We start from the raw sequence: 14,636 nt of genomic DNA on the forward strand, positions 1-14,636 counted from the left end.
GCTCACTGCCCCTCAACTGAGCTGCCATTATATTACATTACATTAATGCCATTTGGCAGATGCTCTTATCCAGAGTGACTTACAGTTGATTAGACTAAGCAGGAGACAATGGCATGGCATTATACAACTGATGTTTAATTTGTTCACACTCCATGGGTATTGTACCTCTGTTACCTGACTTTGGTTGAATTAAACCTTTTTGGCATTGATGGCCACGGTCTGTTGGAGCCAATGACATACAGTAAGCTCCTGGGGTTGGGGATTGATCCAGTGGCCATGGTCTATGTTGGAGCCAATGACATACAGTAAGCTCCTGGGGTTGGGGATTGATCCAGTGGCCATGGTCTATGTTGGAGCCAATGACATACAGTAAGCTCCTGGGGTTGGGGATTGATCCAGTGGCCATGGTCTATGTTGGAGCCAATGACATACAGTATGTAAGGGCAGGTTTAAGGTTTGGTAGGACGCATTTGTGGGATTAGCAGAACATCCATGGTGCTCTTCTCTGGAAGCCTGTCAGTACGAAATGCTAGCAGATGGAAGTACATTTATTTGGATGTTCAACATCTGTGTACATTATCTGGTATAGGGAAGATGGGTAAAGATTTATGTGGCTCCCTTTTCTTGATGGCACTACCAAGAGAAATAAAGTAGAATATTGTACTATAATGTATGTGCTAAAGTTCAATTATGTAGAACAAGAGGGTATAGATGGACGTTCGCAAAATGTAAATGACACACAAATTATGGAGCTATTATATTATGGAGTTACTATTGTGGAGGACAGTGCCTGATAACACTAGAGGAGTTCTGCAGCCTGTTGCACCAGCATAACGTAAGTTGGATTGCAAGTTAGGGTGTAAAGTCCACACTGAATGTTACATTGGAACTAGTTGCTTGTTACAACTCATACTCATAGCTATCTTAGCTAAGTATCATGCTCCTAGTTTATACGGAACTTTAACAAGTTTCTCCGTCTTTCAAATCGATGCGCTATGTCAACGGCTATTTCAGGAATGACTTTACACCAAGTAGGGAGTAGGTGGACAATTTATGTTGTACCACAATATAAATATAGCATACCACTATATGGACTCAGTTGTTTGCTTGCCTGCTGACCACTCTTAAGATCACAAGATCTTGGGATAAAACTGGGAACAATTCACAAAATGATTCAGAAGAAGCGCACGTCCATATAAAACTTTTATTTTGAGATTATTATTTTTTTTTACATTTAAACATCACATAAGAGCTGCAATATATCCTGGGAAAATAATAAAATAAAATGAAATTAAAAAATAATAAAAAGCAATTTTGGCACAAAACTGGTTTTCAGAAAATAAGTGATCACTAAATCATGTACATTCATGTACATTTTTCAAAGCTTCAACTTTTCACTCCAATTGTTATGCTGGTAATATAAGTTGTAAGGAAAATGTTTGTATTAAATTAGAAAATAATGCAAAATAGAAGCATTTTCACTGGTGGTCTCAGACTTTTAGACCCCACTGCATGTGATAAATCTGGAGCTCACAATGTGTACCCTGGGGAATGTGTCATGGGTCTGCATCTCCATCAATAAAACTGAATTTCATTTAATGTCTGCTCGTCATCGATGGCTGAAACTTTCTGGTGGAGTTCCTGCAGGCTAAGGATGGCAGCTTTGACTTGTGGATCACTGAGGAGCTCATATCTTCTATCTCCCTGCATTTGAAGCATGAGTTCAATGATCTCTCCCAGTATGTTCACCACAGGGGGCAGGCAGATGACTTGCTGAGTGAGGGTCGTAGCGACGCTCGCTCTACCAGCCAGGGTGCTTAACATGTTGACGGCGTTCCTGAGTTTCTCCTGCGCTCGGGCGATGTTGGTGCGCTGTGTATAAACCTGCGCTAGGCTCTGCTTAATCTGCTCTATGGTGCTGCTGCACTGTGCAATCTCATCCTTCTTTTGCGTCCTTTGCCTCTTTTTTTCCTCTAACATTCTGTCATAATTCTGAACTGAGGCCTCACTCTTCTGTAACTCTTGCTCTGCTGTCTTCAGGGACGACTGCGCATCATCCAGTTCCTGCTGAGAGATGCCAACCATGACGGCACCTGCAAACACAAGTTTGTTTTTAACCACCACAGGTGGGCAGGGTTTGACAGCTCTATCCCTGCAGTTCTGGCCAGTTCATGCTCCATGGTCCATGGTACTATCAATGTTATGTTACATTACATTACATTATTGACATCTTATCCAGAGCGATGCACAGTTGATTAAACTAAGCTGGAGACAATCCTCCCCTGGAACAATGCAGGGTTAAGGGCCTTGCTCAAGGGCCCAATGGCTGTGCAGATCTTATTGTGGCTACCGGGATTAGAACCATCGACCTTGCGGGCCGCCCTATGTCTCAGATCGATGTTTAAGACTCAACTGCCATCTAATAAATACGGTATATAATATTATATTTACTTGACAGGGGGGGAGAACTGACTAAGTATTTCCGCCATTCTTTGAACACCTCTGAAATGGGGTGTTAGAAGTGTGCCACCATCCTCAACACTGGATAGGTTGATGATAGTGTAGGGGTCCTCGCACGGGGCTCCAAATAACGTAGGGATTTTACTCTCTACGAAACCGGGGCGCCAGTTAATGTTATGTAAAAAGTAATCAGTCTCATAAAATTACTGTTATCAGAAATATCCAACCACAAATTTAGTATTTCAATTAATAATTTAAATAACCAATATTAATGATTGAACATACCGATAACCTGAAGGTTGGAAGACTGCTTTAACTCGGCTCTCATGTCTATGTGATTCCAAAACGGACACCGGGTTTTAATAAAATATATTTATTAAACAACGTACAAACACAGAACAGATAAACTAATGGGAATTAGTAGGGGAAGTTAGGGTGTGGGTGTGTGTGTGTGCGTGTATGTGGGCGCGCGCAAGCGCGCGTGTCGCTTGAACAAAGGAAAGGTAAAAGTGGGAGTAGCTAGCTTGGGTAAGCTAGAGTTCTGGGTGTGTTAATGAGTATCAGTGTTAGCTGTGAGAAGAGCGACTACTTGTGTAGTTCACTCTATATATGCGCGAAAGACGAGGAATCAATTCACGTACATACACGGCTAACAGAATACATTAAAATGGTAAGACGGCAAATATAGAAACACAGATTCAAAATAACAGTTAAGACTAAGCTAACACTGGCTATGCCTGCAAATGCTTGTTTAGTCTTACTGAGTGCATACGCATTGCTGCATCCAAAGGACGTGCTGGGTGGAAAAGTTTGTTGCTGTTGTTCTTTGATGAGCTTTGTAGGGGTAAACTGATGTAGCGTTCTGCGTACACCAGTTTCCACTCGCTATAGGCCACGAAGTTACCGCGAGGTAACTGGGCGTCCGTAGGCCTGGTAGTGCGCTGTGCAGCATCCAGCCTCTGTCCGAGTCTCGGAGCAGATGAGCTGAAGCGAATAGCCAAAAAGGGTGCGTTGAGGAAGGTGGAAGAAGAGAAGAAAGAGAAGAGAAGAAGCAGAAGAAAGATCCCAAGAACGTGTCTAGCTCTTAGACGGGAAAGTTTATTGCTCCCCCCATTACGGCTGAACCAAGCTAGACGTCATGCGGGGTGGACGTCGTGGAATTGTCCTGTGAGATTGTGGAAGTTGTAGTTCCTACAATAGACTTTCATGACAGAAATTGTAGGTGTAGGTACAAGATCTCAGTGGCAGAGGGGCTCTGCAAGAAAGGGACAAGTCATTTTCATGACCGCTCATTGTTCTACTGGGCTTGATAACATTCATGTTTGTGATAAAAATTACATTTTTTTTGGAGTTGAAAATGAAATCAAGAAACATTCTGATTACATTCAGACTAGTTAATAGGTGATTCAATCCATTTACTTTCCTTATGTATTGGGGCCTTTTAGAAAAAGTTACCCCTTATAAGACAATAAGTTACCCCTTATAAGACATGTATAATGTGTACCATAAAGGGTTACAAATTAATTTTAGTATAAAACACTTTAAAATACCAGTGCATTTCTGGCACGTTTCAGGTCTGTCTCGCCATATTTTATGTTTATTTATGTTTATTTATGTTGTCTTAGTCACGTAGTGTCTTATCATGTATTATGTTGTCTAGGTTCGTCATGTTGTTTAGTTATGTTTCGTTACGATTTATTTTCTTGTCATGTTTAGTTATGTCTCGTTACGATTTATTTTCTTGTCATGTCTAGTTATGTTTTCGTACGATTTATTACCTGGTTATGTTGAGTGATTTTCGTCTTAGTTTCGCTTTGTGTTACGTTTTGTTGCATGTTCATTGTTACGTTAACTGGTCGTTGTTATGCATACACTTTTACATGTTTTTCCGCAAACCTTGCGTTCCGCCTTTTCTCTCTCTCTCTCTCTCTCTCTCTCTTTCTGTCATTCACTCCCTAAGTGTTTCCATTTGTCTATTTACTAAAACTACTAACGCTAGATCAGGATTGGGTAGAGACTAACAAACTAATCATGTGTTCATGTTACCTTACGTTTCTCGTGCATGTCATTTACTAATTTACTAATGCTAGGGCAGGATAGGTTTATTACTAACGATTACTAATCTCCTTGTTAAACTTGTCATCCACCACACCTGTTTTCCATTTCCTTGCTACGCTCTAACTAATTGTCTGCACCTGTCTACACCCGCATTTATAGCCCAGTCGCGCTACTGTTCACTGCGAAATTGGCTGCCTCTAGTCTAACTACGCAACTCTTGAGCATTACTACTGTTTGTTTACACGTTACGATCCAAGCCTGTTATCGACCATCGTCCATTGATTTCTGTTTTGTTGACCACTGTTTGTTTTTTGACTACGTCCTCGCCTACCGTTTTTGTACTTTTGCCCCGCTGATTGTTTCATGGTTTCGACTCCCGCTTCGCCCACGACTACGCCTCTGCCTGCCGTCCGCCTGTTCATCTGCCCCGCTGACTGCTCTCCTGCTACCGGACCTCCCTGCACGTCTACCGACTACGAGATTGCCTCTTCCCTCGGCACCGTGCTTTTTGTTTGTTTACTTTTTGTTTGGCTGGATCTACGTGTATGGACTTTGCTTGTGTTGACTACTCTCCTGGGATTCGTCCCGAATAAAGCCCTGAGGGGTCTTTATATTACCATTGTTTCTGAGTCGTGCATTTTGGGTCCAACCCCCACGCACCCGTCTCAATTTCAGCTTCTTCAGGGCAGTAATCGCAGTAATACTGCCCCTGAAGATGGCTCCCAGCCAAATGTATGCATGCAATGCAAGTGTGTTATCAGAAATACATTTCATTTTATAATAAATACTTCCACCGTTCTGTAGTAGTGTCTGTAATTACACATCTCTCTGGCCCTCACACAACAATGGTGCACATGCTTAATGAGACGGAAATCTAATTGGTTGCATTTGTGGTGTTAAAGAGGGAAATTCCACAGTAACTGAAACTGGCATTGTAAAAATGCACTTAATTTGCCTACAGTATCTTACCAATGATGGTTCCGATGATGGGGATGAACATTATTCCGATTCCAGCATCCCGCACAGCCTGAGATTCCTTCCGTTTATTCTCAAGGTGTCTGAGAGTTCCCTGAGCAGAATCCCGGGCTCTCCGAGCATCATCTAGAGACTTTCTGAACGTCTCCATGCAGTCAGCTATGCATTGGCTTTCTGTTTCCAAGTTTTCCAGTTCTTTCACTTTATTTATCTGCTCACGGTCCAGCTCTCCTTTCCTGGCGGTCAGACTCTCTGTGAGTGCATCCACCTGCGACAGCTGACTGGACGCAGCAGATTCAGCCCATTCTAGGCTCCGTTTGGCCTGAACAATAGCGTGCTGCAGCGCTAGTGTCTTTGACTCATCATAGGCCAGCAGAATGGTTGCAACGGTTTTGAAATGCTCAATTCCATTTTTGAGCTGTGGGATAACAGCCCTGATGAAATTCTGCTCTTGCTGTTGTGCATCCTGCATTGTCTCTGTGGATGAAAAGCACATTCAAATGAGAAATTACAGCACCCTTTATAAATGCCGTGAGCTCCTTTTTTTTCCTGTGCTACACAATAATAGATTTGTAATCAGACAATTATATTCGCGTAAAGCCGTGTATATGAATTATTACTGAGCACACATGCTCCTTTGCAGGCTAACGTGCATGGCTTTGTTTTTTTGTTTTTGTTTTGTTTTTTAAATTACTCTTGAACGATATTGGATGTTAGATTTTCACGGGATTTGTTCAGTGTAAAGGGAAAACTGCGCAGTTTCCCGAATAGAAATACTAAGAACACGTTATTTCAGTCCAAATGTCGCCTTCTCGATTGCAGGACAGGACAGTACACTAGCTGCATTGACGGTAGGTACTTTAGCAAGCATTAAACTCAAAATGCTGAAATTAAATGGTCTAAACTGTCGCCGAATTTTACCCAAAAGGACTCAAACAATGGGACGCGCCTTTGCAATAGACAGACGTTCTTTTATGTCTTATTTCATGAAGCTTCCTTAACGGTCACGCCCGTAACTTTCAAAAATATAGTAATTTAAATTAAATTGTTAAGTACCTCTCAGTTTCATGTGAGCGAAAAACAGTTCACTGATCACTTTCAAAAAGCCATTACATGTACTTGACTGAAAAGATGTATTTCTGTGGCAATGTATCCACCACAATAAAGGCAATATTATACCATTTCATTAGTATAATGGCCAAATTAAGTCTGTTCACCACAATATACACCAGAAGGGTAAATGTGAAATAAGTAAGTTAGAAAAACTTACGCAGTGCACTGTAGGTGGCACTTGATCACTACAACTTTGACTGAAGATATTACTGTTTAATAATGAGAGAGCTCACCTAGGTCCGTAATATCGAAGTGTGGGATAATTTGTTCGTTCGTCTTCTCCCTGGAAGCGCACCACTGGAGCAGTGGACCTGTGGGTGGCTCTGTATGCTGGGATCTGTACTCGTGGTGTGAGAGGCTGCGGTTGTCTGCAGGGGAATGTATTGTTAGCCCTTGAAATTGTACTTCCCTGTAGGGTCTTTCAGCCCACTTTGGGTGTGCACTTTGCTGTGCATGGCTCCGAATAAGAGCGTCTGCCACATACCAATGATGTGCTGTAGTGTAATGCCCCAGCTTCCTACAGACCATGTGATTTCTCTGAAAGACTTAGCCTTGTTGCTATGTCAGCTGTGGCAGGCACAAGTGCTGCATCTTTCTCTGTGTAAAGTGCAGGATGCATGCAAATATAATTCCATATTTGATCCTTTGTGGGATATATATATACACCCACTCACTGAGCACTTTATTAGGAACACCTGTATCTAATCACCTATTTACACGTAGCAGTGCAATGCATACAATCATGTAGATACCGGTCAGGAGCTTCAGTTAATAATAACATCAACCATCAGAATGGAGGGAAATGTAATCTAAGTGACTTTGACCGTGAAATGATTGTTGGTGCCAGACATGGTGGCTTGATAAGAGCGTCTGCCAAATGGCAATTAAAATAAAAATTTTTGATCATAACCATCAACCAACCAACATATTATGTAAGACTTTCCGAGAAATCACGTGATCTATAGAACACCCGTTGCGCCCCCTCCCCTTCCCATGCAGACAGCCCCTCCCACCACGAGTACAGACCCCAGTATAAATCCACCCGCTCAAGGTCCACTGATATCCTTCCAGGGTGAAGACTTACGAAGAAATAGTCTTCGCTGCTACATTTTGGACACAGGTGAGCTCTTTCTCAATATCAAAGGCTAAACAGTCCCACCTGGATCTCGCAGAGTGGTTTTTGGGGAATTATTGGGCGTTGTGTGATGCATGAACACGGCGTTAAAGGCGGCGTTTTGGGGAAAGAAACCCGCTTTTTACGCCGTTATCATGCATCACACTTTGAGATATGAATTGCTAAACGATAAAAACACCTTTTATTTGTATTTTAGTGTAACCTTTGTGTACGCTGTATGTACATGCTCTGACATAAATTTGTTCTGTCTCAAGTGTCTGAATGGTACAAGTTTCTTCTTTAATCTAAGTCTTCAACCATGTGTGTGCAGTAAATATGTTTTGAGATATTTTCACGGAATATCACGTATGTAGCCTATGTTTATGAAACTAGTCAAAATGCAGGAGGAAGCGACTTTGAATAAGAACACAACAAAGAGAGCTGAAGAGTGACATCACTTCTGCTGAGTTCTGTGCCGGAAGAAAATTTCCTAAATGAATTTCCCCATTGGGATTTAGTCTTTAGTACGGGACTACAATATGTTGTACATCTATGCCTCCTCTCTCAGTCATGGCATTCCCAGACAGTTTGGTTTGAAATTGTACGAATTAATCACTCTCACTACTTTTGTCAGGAATGTCCTAGAACTGTCGCCTGGTCTATAGTCATATCAAAGACATGCATCGTGAGAATATTTTCTGTTATATGTGTATATATTTTTAGGTTCAGCAAAAAACAAAAAGGGTTATGTTGTTCCCTGGTTTCCACTGATCATCGAGTAGTCTGATCAACTTCTGAGGAAGACATGTTGTTCCTCGACATTTAACTGTGAGACAATGTGGCCCTACAGGCTATGGATGTGCAAGTTTCCGTTTTCCTTGGAAACCATCTTGGTTTGCAATCACATAATTTTCTTCATTTTTCTGATTTAGATCATTTGCAAGTGAGTAGACATCAACTACGCTACGGGAGCCGAGTCTTATGCTAGCCTAATTAACAAGTCTAGTGTTTGCGCGAGATGAGAAACACCCCCACCATTAGCTCAAGTGCGAATGTGTCTGATCCACTGTTCAGCTGCAAACTGAATGACAGGGGATATGAAAATGGGCGGCGTGTTTTAGGACTAGAAACAGCCTCTATTCTCATAGAGGAAACTTCATCATCGCGTATCTTCTTATGAGCAAACAATTACACAACCCCAATCTCCAATATTGTAAGAAATATATTGATACATTTTTATTTGTTATTTTAAAGTTTATATTGGAAGGCCAACATTGCAGTCTGTGATGTCAGTGAGTTTATTATGAACCATAACGCGAAATATGCTCGCTCATGTAGCCTACATTATTTTCATATTTTGAAGGTTCACCGAATGCAGAGATCTGTGTTCTACATTCATATGTGACTATTCAATAAAGAAGGAAATTGACAAGACCAGCGAATGCGGGTACTTTGACGTACACGCCCCTTCTCGGGGGCAAGTATAACAGCGGGCAAAGGGAACCATAAGAGTTTCATTCAATATATTTTGACAACAATATCCATTATATTTTAAATTATATTTCTGACAAGCTGAAAGACTTTTGAGTATTGCATTCTAAGTAGACGATGAGTAGTTTTTGATCGATTGACAGCTAGCTATCTCCGTGTGTTGTATAGCCTATAATTTGTATAGATAGATATATCGACAGATTGCCTCAGCACCAGTGTCAACTAACGTTAGCCGGCTAGCTAGCTCAGTGTCTTGTAGCCTATTAAATGGCTGGTGTCAAACAAAGCTCTTGTTCTCAAAAACTACTGATCGTAAAAATGTCAACTTAGAACGGAAATGCTCAAAAGACTTTCAGCTTGTCGGAAATATAATTTACAATATATCGGACATCGTTGTCAAAATATATAACTCATTTAAGTGAAATACCCTATTCCCGCTGTGTTATACTTGCCCCCAAGAAGGGCGTGTACGTAGAAGTACCCGGATTCACTGGTCTGGTCTATTTCTTTCCATTCAGCTGCGTGGTGTAAAAATGCCCTTAAAGCACAAAAGTGGGTCACAAAAAAGATTAAAAGACCGGGAGGAAAAGGTAGCAACGCTACCTGGATGGATTTAAAAATAAATAATCGTCGCAATCATTGCACCTGGCGACGGCAAAACTTTGCAGATAAGATAGCAAGGTAGATATAGCCGACTGTACTCTTTCAGGTGAAATAGTTATTTTGTGCAAAGCTATCTTCTGCTGAAAGTAAGGCAACCACAAAACTGAACACGATAGATCAAGCCCAGTTGAAAGCAGGCCAATCATGTGATAGATTTTCACAAGTTCCCAAGACAGTAAACCCACAGCCAAAACGAACATTATCATTGTTTTCTGGTTACCAGATTATCCACTGCAACAGGGAAAATGAAAGAAATGTGTTTGTTTATTCGTTTGTTTTTCCAGTGTAACATAAATTAAGTTACACTGGAAATGATACAGGGACCTATCATAAAGTAAAATCTGTTCTGCATGTAAATGGATGGCAAAACATGTAAGCAATGTTGTTGGCTAGCTGGTTAGGGTAAATTATCTCCAAAAGATATCTTCGCTGCACATAAGTTATTTGGGAATGTAAAAAATACCAAAAGAAAAAGTGAAAGCATTTGGAAATACAGCTGACCACACTTTTGCCGATTAGCTACTGATTTGGCTAGAACTATATTCTTAGATGTGAGCACAGAGCTAACCTGCTGCACGTGAACCTGGAATGCTTGGAGGTCGGAAGTTCTTTTAACTAAAAAATTCTGACCTACAATTGTGAAAGAGGCGTAGGTCTCTTGTGTAATTTATTTTCTTTTTTTTTTACGATTTGGCAAATCTGTGTGTAAAACACATGCTTAACACCCTAGTCACATTGTAGGTTAGCTACCATGCTACCATGCGTACATTCATAATAATTTAACTGAAAACAAGATATTTCAAATATTTCAAGAAAAAAGTAGAAATTGTAGGCCTAGGCAAATTAAGTCCATCACGATGGCAAGGGTGGGCTCACAACAGCTGTGCAGTAGAGTGCTCACATTTGCCACCTGATGATTTGCCATCATCTCTGGTGATTACAGTGGGAACTATAGGCACAATTTAATGACAAGACAAACATCTAGTCTAATTCTACTGTAATAATAGACTCGGTTGCTACTTTACTAAACACTGGAAGGGAGCAGGGGCGGGAGACCAAGAGCGACCGGGAAGGGATCACAAAGTTACCAACGATAAGTTGGATAACCTCTAAAATAGGTGAGAAAACAGAAAAAGGGAACCAAACTCCCCGGCGATCCGCCAACAGAAAAACTGACCTGAGCTATACTGGTCCAGAAAAAAAACAAAACAAGATATTTTACTGCCAGTCTCAAACGGGCTAAACTTTATGCGCCGAACTCTGCCACTCGCTATTCAAAACAGAAGCAGAACCCAGAAACAAAAATAGGGAAGGTTCTCAGGAACTCACCAACCCAAAGGAAAACAAACTAGGTCCCTAAACTTCTCTATTTCTAATTTCTCATTTCTAAATGAATGCTTCTCAAGATGCTTCTCTCTCTGTCTCTCTGTCTCTCTGTCTACCTTAATACCTCTATACCAGCTCTGTGTACGTGTCAAACTGAAACACCAAAGCTCAGAGCAGTGCCAGGAAGAGACTTAAATAGCTCTCCAAGCAGCTGACTGCAATCGGCTATGATTACACCCGCATCCCACATGCGGGAGGTAATCTCTCCTGCTGAACTGAGCTGCCAAGCCCTCTAGACATCTAGAGCGGTAAATACTGACATTTCCAGCAGTAGACAGTGAAAACCATGACAGATACAGCTATAAAGCTGTATAGTTGGCCATGCACCCAGCAACCCCATTTCATAAACTAAATTTTTTTCACAAACAAGCTTTATACATACAACCTCTGGTTAAGTCACAATGTGGTGGCCACACATGCACAAGCATTGTATTAACAGGTCGGTAACAAACTGTTTTATGTTTCTCTAGGAAGGAAAAAACTATGGAAACCTCAATTGTTAAAGTGACAAAAGGTCTCACTAGAGCAGCAGACTGCCGAGAGGACACCAAACTCCTGATGCAGCCGTATGCCAACTGGGAGGAGTACCTGACACCAGCACCAATGTCCATAGCCATTTTGGGAGAGCTGGTCTTCATCTCCTCAAATACAGATTTTTCTATTCGTAAAGGGGGCCCAGAAGGTGGTTTCAAATATGCCAAATACCCTGACTCATTCCGTGCTTGCCTCATGCAAGTGTGCAATTCTGGGTGGCGTGCATTCAATGAGGCACACAAGAATATGGACCAGATTCGTCTCTACACCAACAGTGTACCAAACTACATCAAGACGGCAGTGAAGATACTTCTCCAGGATGATGACAACCTTGTGCAGGCCATGCTCCCAGACCAGCTGGATAACATTAAGAACATCGCTGATGACTGCCTGCAACTGGCTGAGTCAACAGAGAACAAGTTCACTGAGGTCATTGAACTCATCCATGAGCTCCTTGAAAGTTGCACCAGTGCAAAACAGGTGTATGGGGCTGAATTGGAGGAAGTCAGAAAGAAGATTGACGAATCAAAACTAAGGCAAGCAGCTTCAGAGGAGGCCAACAAACGTGCTGAGCTGGCCTTCAATAACATGAGCAAGCAGCTGGAGGAGGCACAGGAGAGCTTCAAAACATCAATGGCCTCAATGCCCAGTGGCTGGGAAATTATGGGAATGAATTTTGTAGAAGCAATGGCTGACAATGTCACATCAGTTTTTTCCGGGATTGCATCCATAATTACTGCGCCAGTGGCACTTCCTAAAAAGATATATAATGATATTGGGAAGACAATATCTTCGCAAACAGAAAATGATCAAATCTCAGAAAACAATATTTCTTCCAAATCAAATTATATCATGTCCTTAGTGGACAGGCTTGATGGTTGTTTTGATGAAGGCAAAATCAATTGGTCTGAAATAGTTGATGACAAAACTAAGGTACCAAATACCAATTGGGTAAAGGACCAATTTCTGGAAATCAAAAAATCAATAAAAGAGGAAAGGCAATGCGGCGCAAAAAAAAAGGCTTTGGCATTGTGCACCTCGGCCATCACTATCTGCTGTAAACTGGAAAAACAAGCACCTAAAGCAGAGCGCAATGATGCCCAAACAGCAGAGATTATAGGGCTGATGAAAACTCTGAGGAAAGATGCGATGGTTTTTGATACCAAGAGCAAATCTGCGACGAATACCTCAGCATTCCCTGTAACACTACCACAAATATCTCAAACTCGAGAGAATAGTTCAGGCTCCAAGTCTGCAGGCCAGATGGCCTCAGATAATGCCCGCTTTCGAATAGAGCAGAGCAGAGCCCAGCTTGACAAAGTGAGGGACATATATGAGAAGAATGCTGAGAACATGGAGAAAAACAGGAAAGAGATGACTGAAATTCTTGTCACCATGAGAAACTGTGAAGTCAAAGAGATAGACTTCACCACAACCATAAGAATTCTGTCTGAGGGTCTTCGAGCGATGGGAAAGGTGAAGGAGCAGTGGCAGAAGCTGGTGCGCTTCTTCCAGATGGTTTCCAACCTCATGAAAACCAGCCTGACCAAGTCCCTGGAAGATTTCGCTAAAACAGGTGAGAAGGCATCCAACACAACATTGAAATACTCTTCAAAAATGTTTTTGAAAGACATGATCTACAACCAGGCTTTCTATGCGTCCAACATTGCCAGCCTGGTTAATATGATCGCAGGGACATACACTGAGGTGTCTGACAAGTATCTGATGGATCCAGTGAGCAGATTGAGCAAACTCATGTGTTTGGAGGTCGGAAACACAGAGTTCAACAGTGAGCGATTACAATTTGCAGATTCCTGTGAGGTAGCTGAAAAAGGAATAAGAAATCTTGTGATGAAAAATAAAGATAACTTTGAAAGGAAGACCATGCAAAGGCTGGAGAAAATCGAGAGTGGGCTGATGGCTGTGCTACCTCCAGAATCAGAAGAGAAGAAAAGGGAAATTCAGGAGGCAGTTGAAATCGCATCCAAGGAAGATGAGGAAGAAGATCAATACGCTTGAAGGTGCCAAGGCAACCTGAACATTTTTGAAGAGCAGCGAGTATATAATATATCCACATGTCTTGACTCCTGATTTGGACATAGTCCTAATTCAACAGATTTACAGTTCTTAAATACAAATTGTATATGATGTTTAAATCATGTCATCTTTTTGCCGTGTCCCAGTTAGTTTGTGGTGTGCCAAATAAGAATAGAACAGTTTAAGGCATCACCTTAATGATTAAGTTTATTATTAGGAAAATTCTGCACCATGGATCAGATACTTTTCATTTTAGTAATTCATTACTTTTAGTAATTCTGGCTTCTGCTGTAGTTTGTGAATGTTTATGCCCTATTCTTCTCCCTCACAGACAACTCATAATGGTTAAGCACATATAAAGCCCCAGCCAAGTTCAGTGGAATAGAATAAGTGTGGGTTTACTCAATACAATTCTGCACATAAACTACATTCACCTTTTTTGAAATAGGTTTCAAAATTAGCCTCTCTGCACTTTGTACAACTGATGTGTTTCAAAAGACATGTATTTCAAAAATGTCTTAATTGTATAAATGGCACTATCACATCAATAATAAATGCTTAATTTGATTTGAACTTAATGGACAGTCCTTTATTTTTGGTTCACTGCCTTGAACTGAGTTTCCCAAAGACAGTATCTTCATCCCACCACTAGATGGCAAAGAATTAAATTGCCATCGTATACTTTATTGGCTTGACCTTATGTCCCAGTTAGCTAAAAGTTTTAGTTAAAAATTACGCATGTGTCCAATTTCATTACCTGCACCGGAAAAGTTTTTCATACTTTTGTTAATGAAAGGGGTTTAAA

General features: G+C 41.2%; 2 protein-coding genes across 2 annotated transcripts; one reads left to right on the top strand and one right to left on the bottom strand.

Moving 5' to 3' along the window:
• Positions 1-1,248: 1,248 nt before the first annotated feature.
• Positions 1,249-7,137, bottom strand: LOC133135882 (uncharacterized). Its single transcript, XM_061253210.1, has 3 exons — positions 6,840-7,137; positions 5,488-5,970; positions 1,249-2,093 (listed from the first exon to the last, which is right to left on the bottom strand). Exons 1-3 carry the CDS (start codon positions 7,132-7,134, stop codon positions 1,576-1,578), a joined length of 1,296 nt encoding a protein of 431 aa, XP_061109194.1. The 5' UTR covers positions 7,135-7,137; the 3' UTR covers positions 1,249-1,575.
• A 500-nt stretch (positions 7,138-7,637) lies between these two features.
• On the top strand, positions 7,638-14,404 carry LOC133135288 (uncharacterized). The gene is made up of 2 exons (XM_061252181.1): positions 7,638-7,726; positions 11,731-14,404. Exon 2 carries the CDS (start codon positions 11,744-11,746, stop codon positions 13,811-13,813), a length of 2,070 nt encoding a protein of 689 aa, XP_061108165.1. The 5' UTR covers positions 7,638-7,726; positions 11,731-11,743; the 3' UTR covers positions 13,814-14,404.
• Positions 14,405-14,636: the final 232 nt, after the last annotated feature.

Source organism: Conger conger, chromosome 8, assembly GCF_963514075.1.
Source record: "Conger conger chromosome 8, fConCon1.1, whole genome shotgun sequence".
Taxonomy (NCBI): Eukaryota; Metazoa; Chordata; class Actinopteri; order Anguilliformes; family Congridae; genus Conger; species Conger conger.

Coding starts and splice junctions, on each gene's coding strand:
- LOC133135882 (XM_061253210.1), bottom strand. CDS start 7,134: ATGGTCTGTAGGAAGCTGGGGCATTACACTACAGCACATCATTGGTAT. Junction 5,971..6,839: donor CTTCGATATTACGGACCTAG/GTGAGCTCTCTC, acceptor TTTCATCCACAG/AGACAATGCAGGATGCACAA. Junction 2,094..5,487: donor CATCATCGGAACCATCATTG/GTAAGATACTGT, acceptor TTGTGTTTGCAG/GTGCCGTCATGGTTGGCATC.
- LOC133135288 (XM_061252181.1), top strand. CDS start 11,744: ATGGAAACCTCAATTGTTAAAGTGACAAAAGGTCTCACTAGAGCAGCA.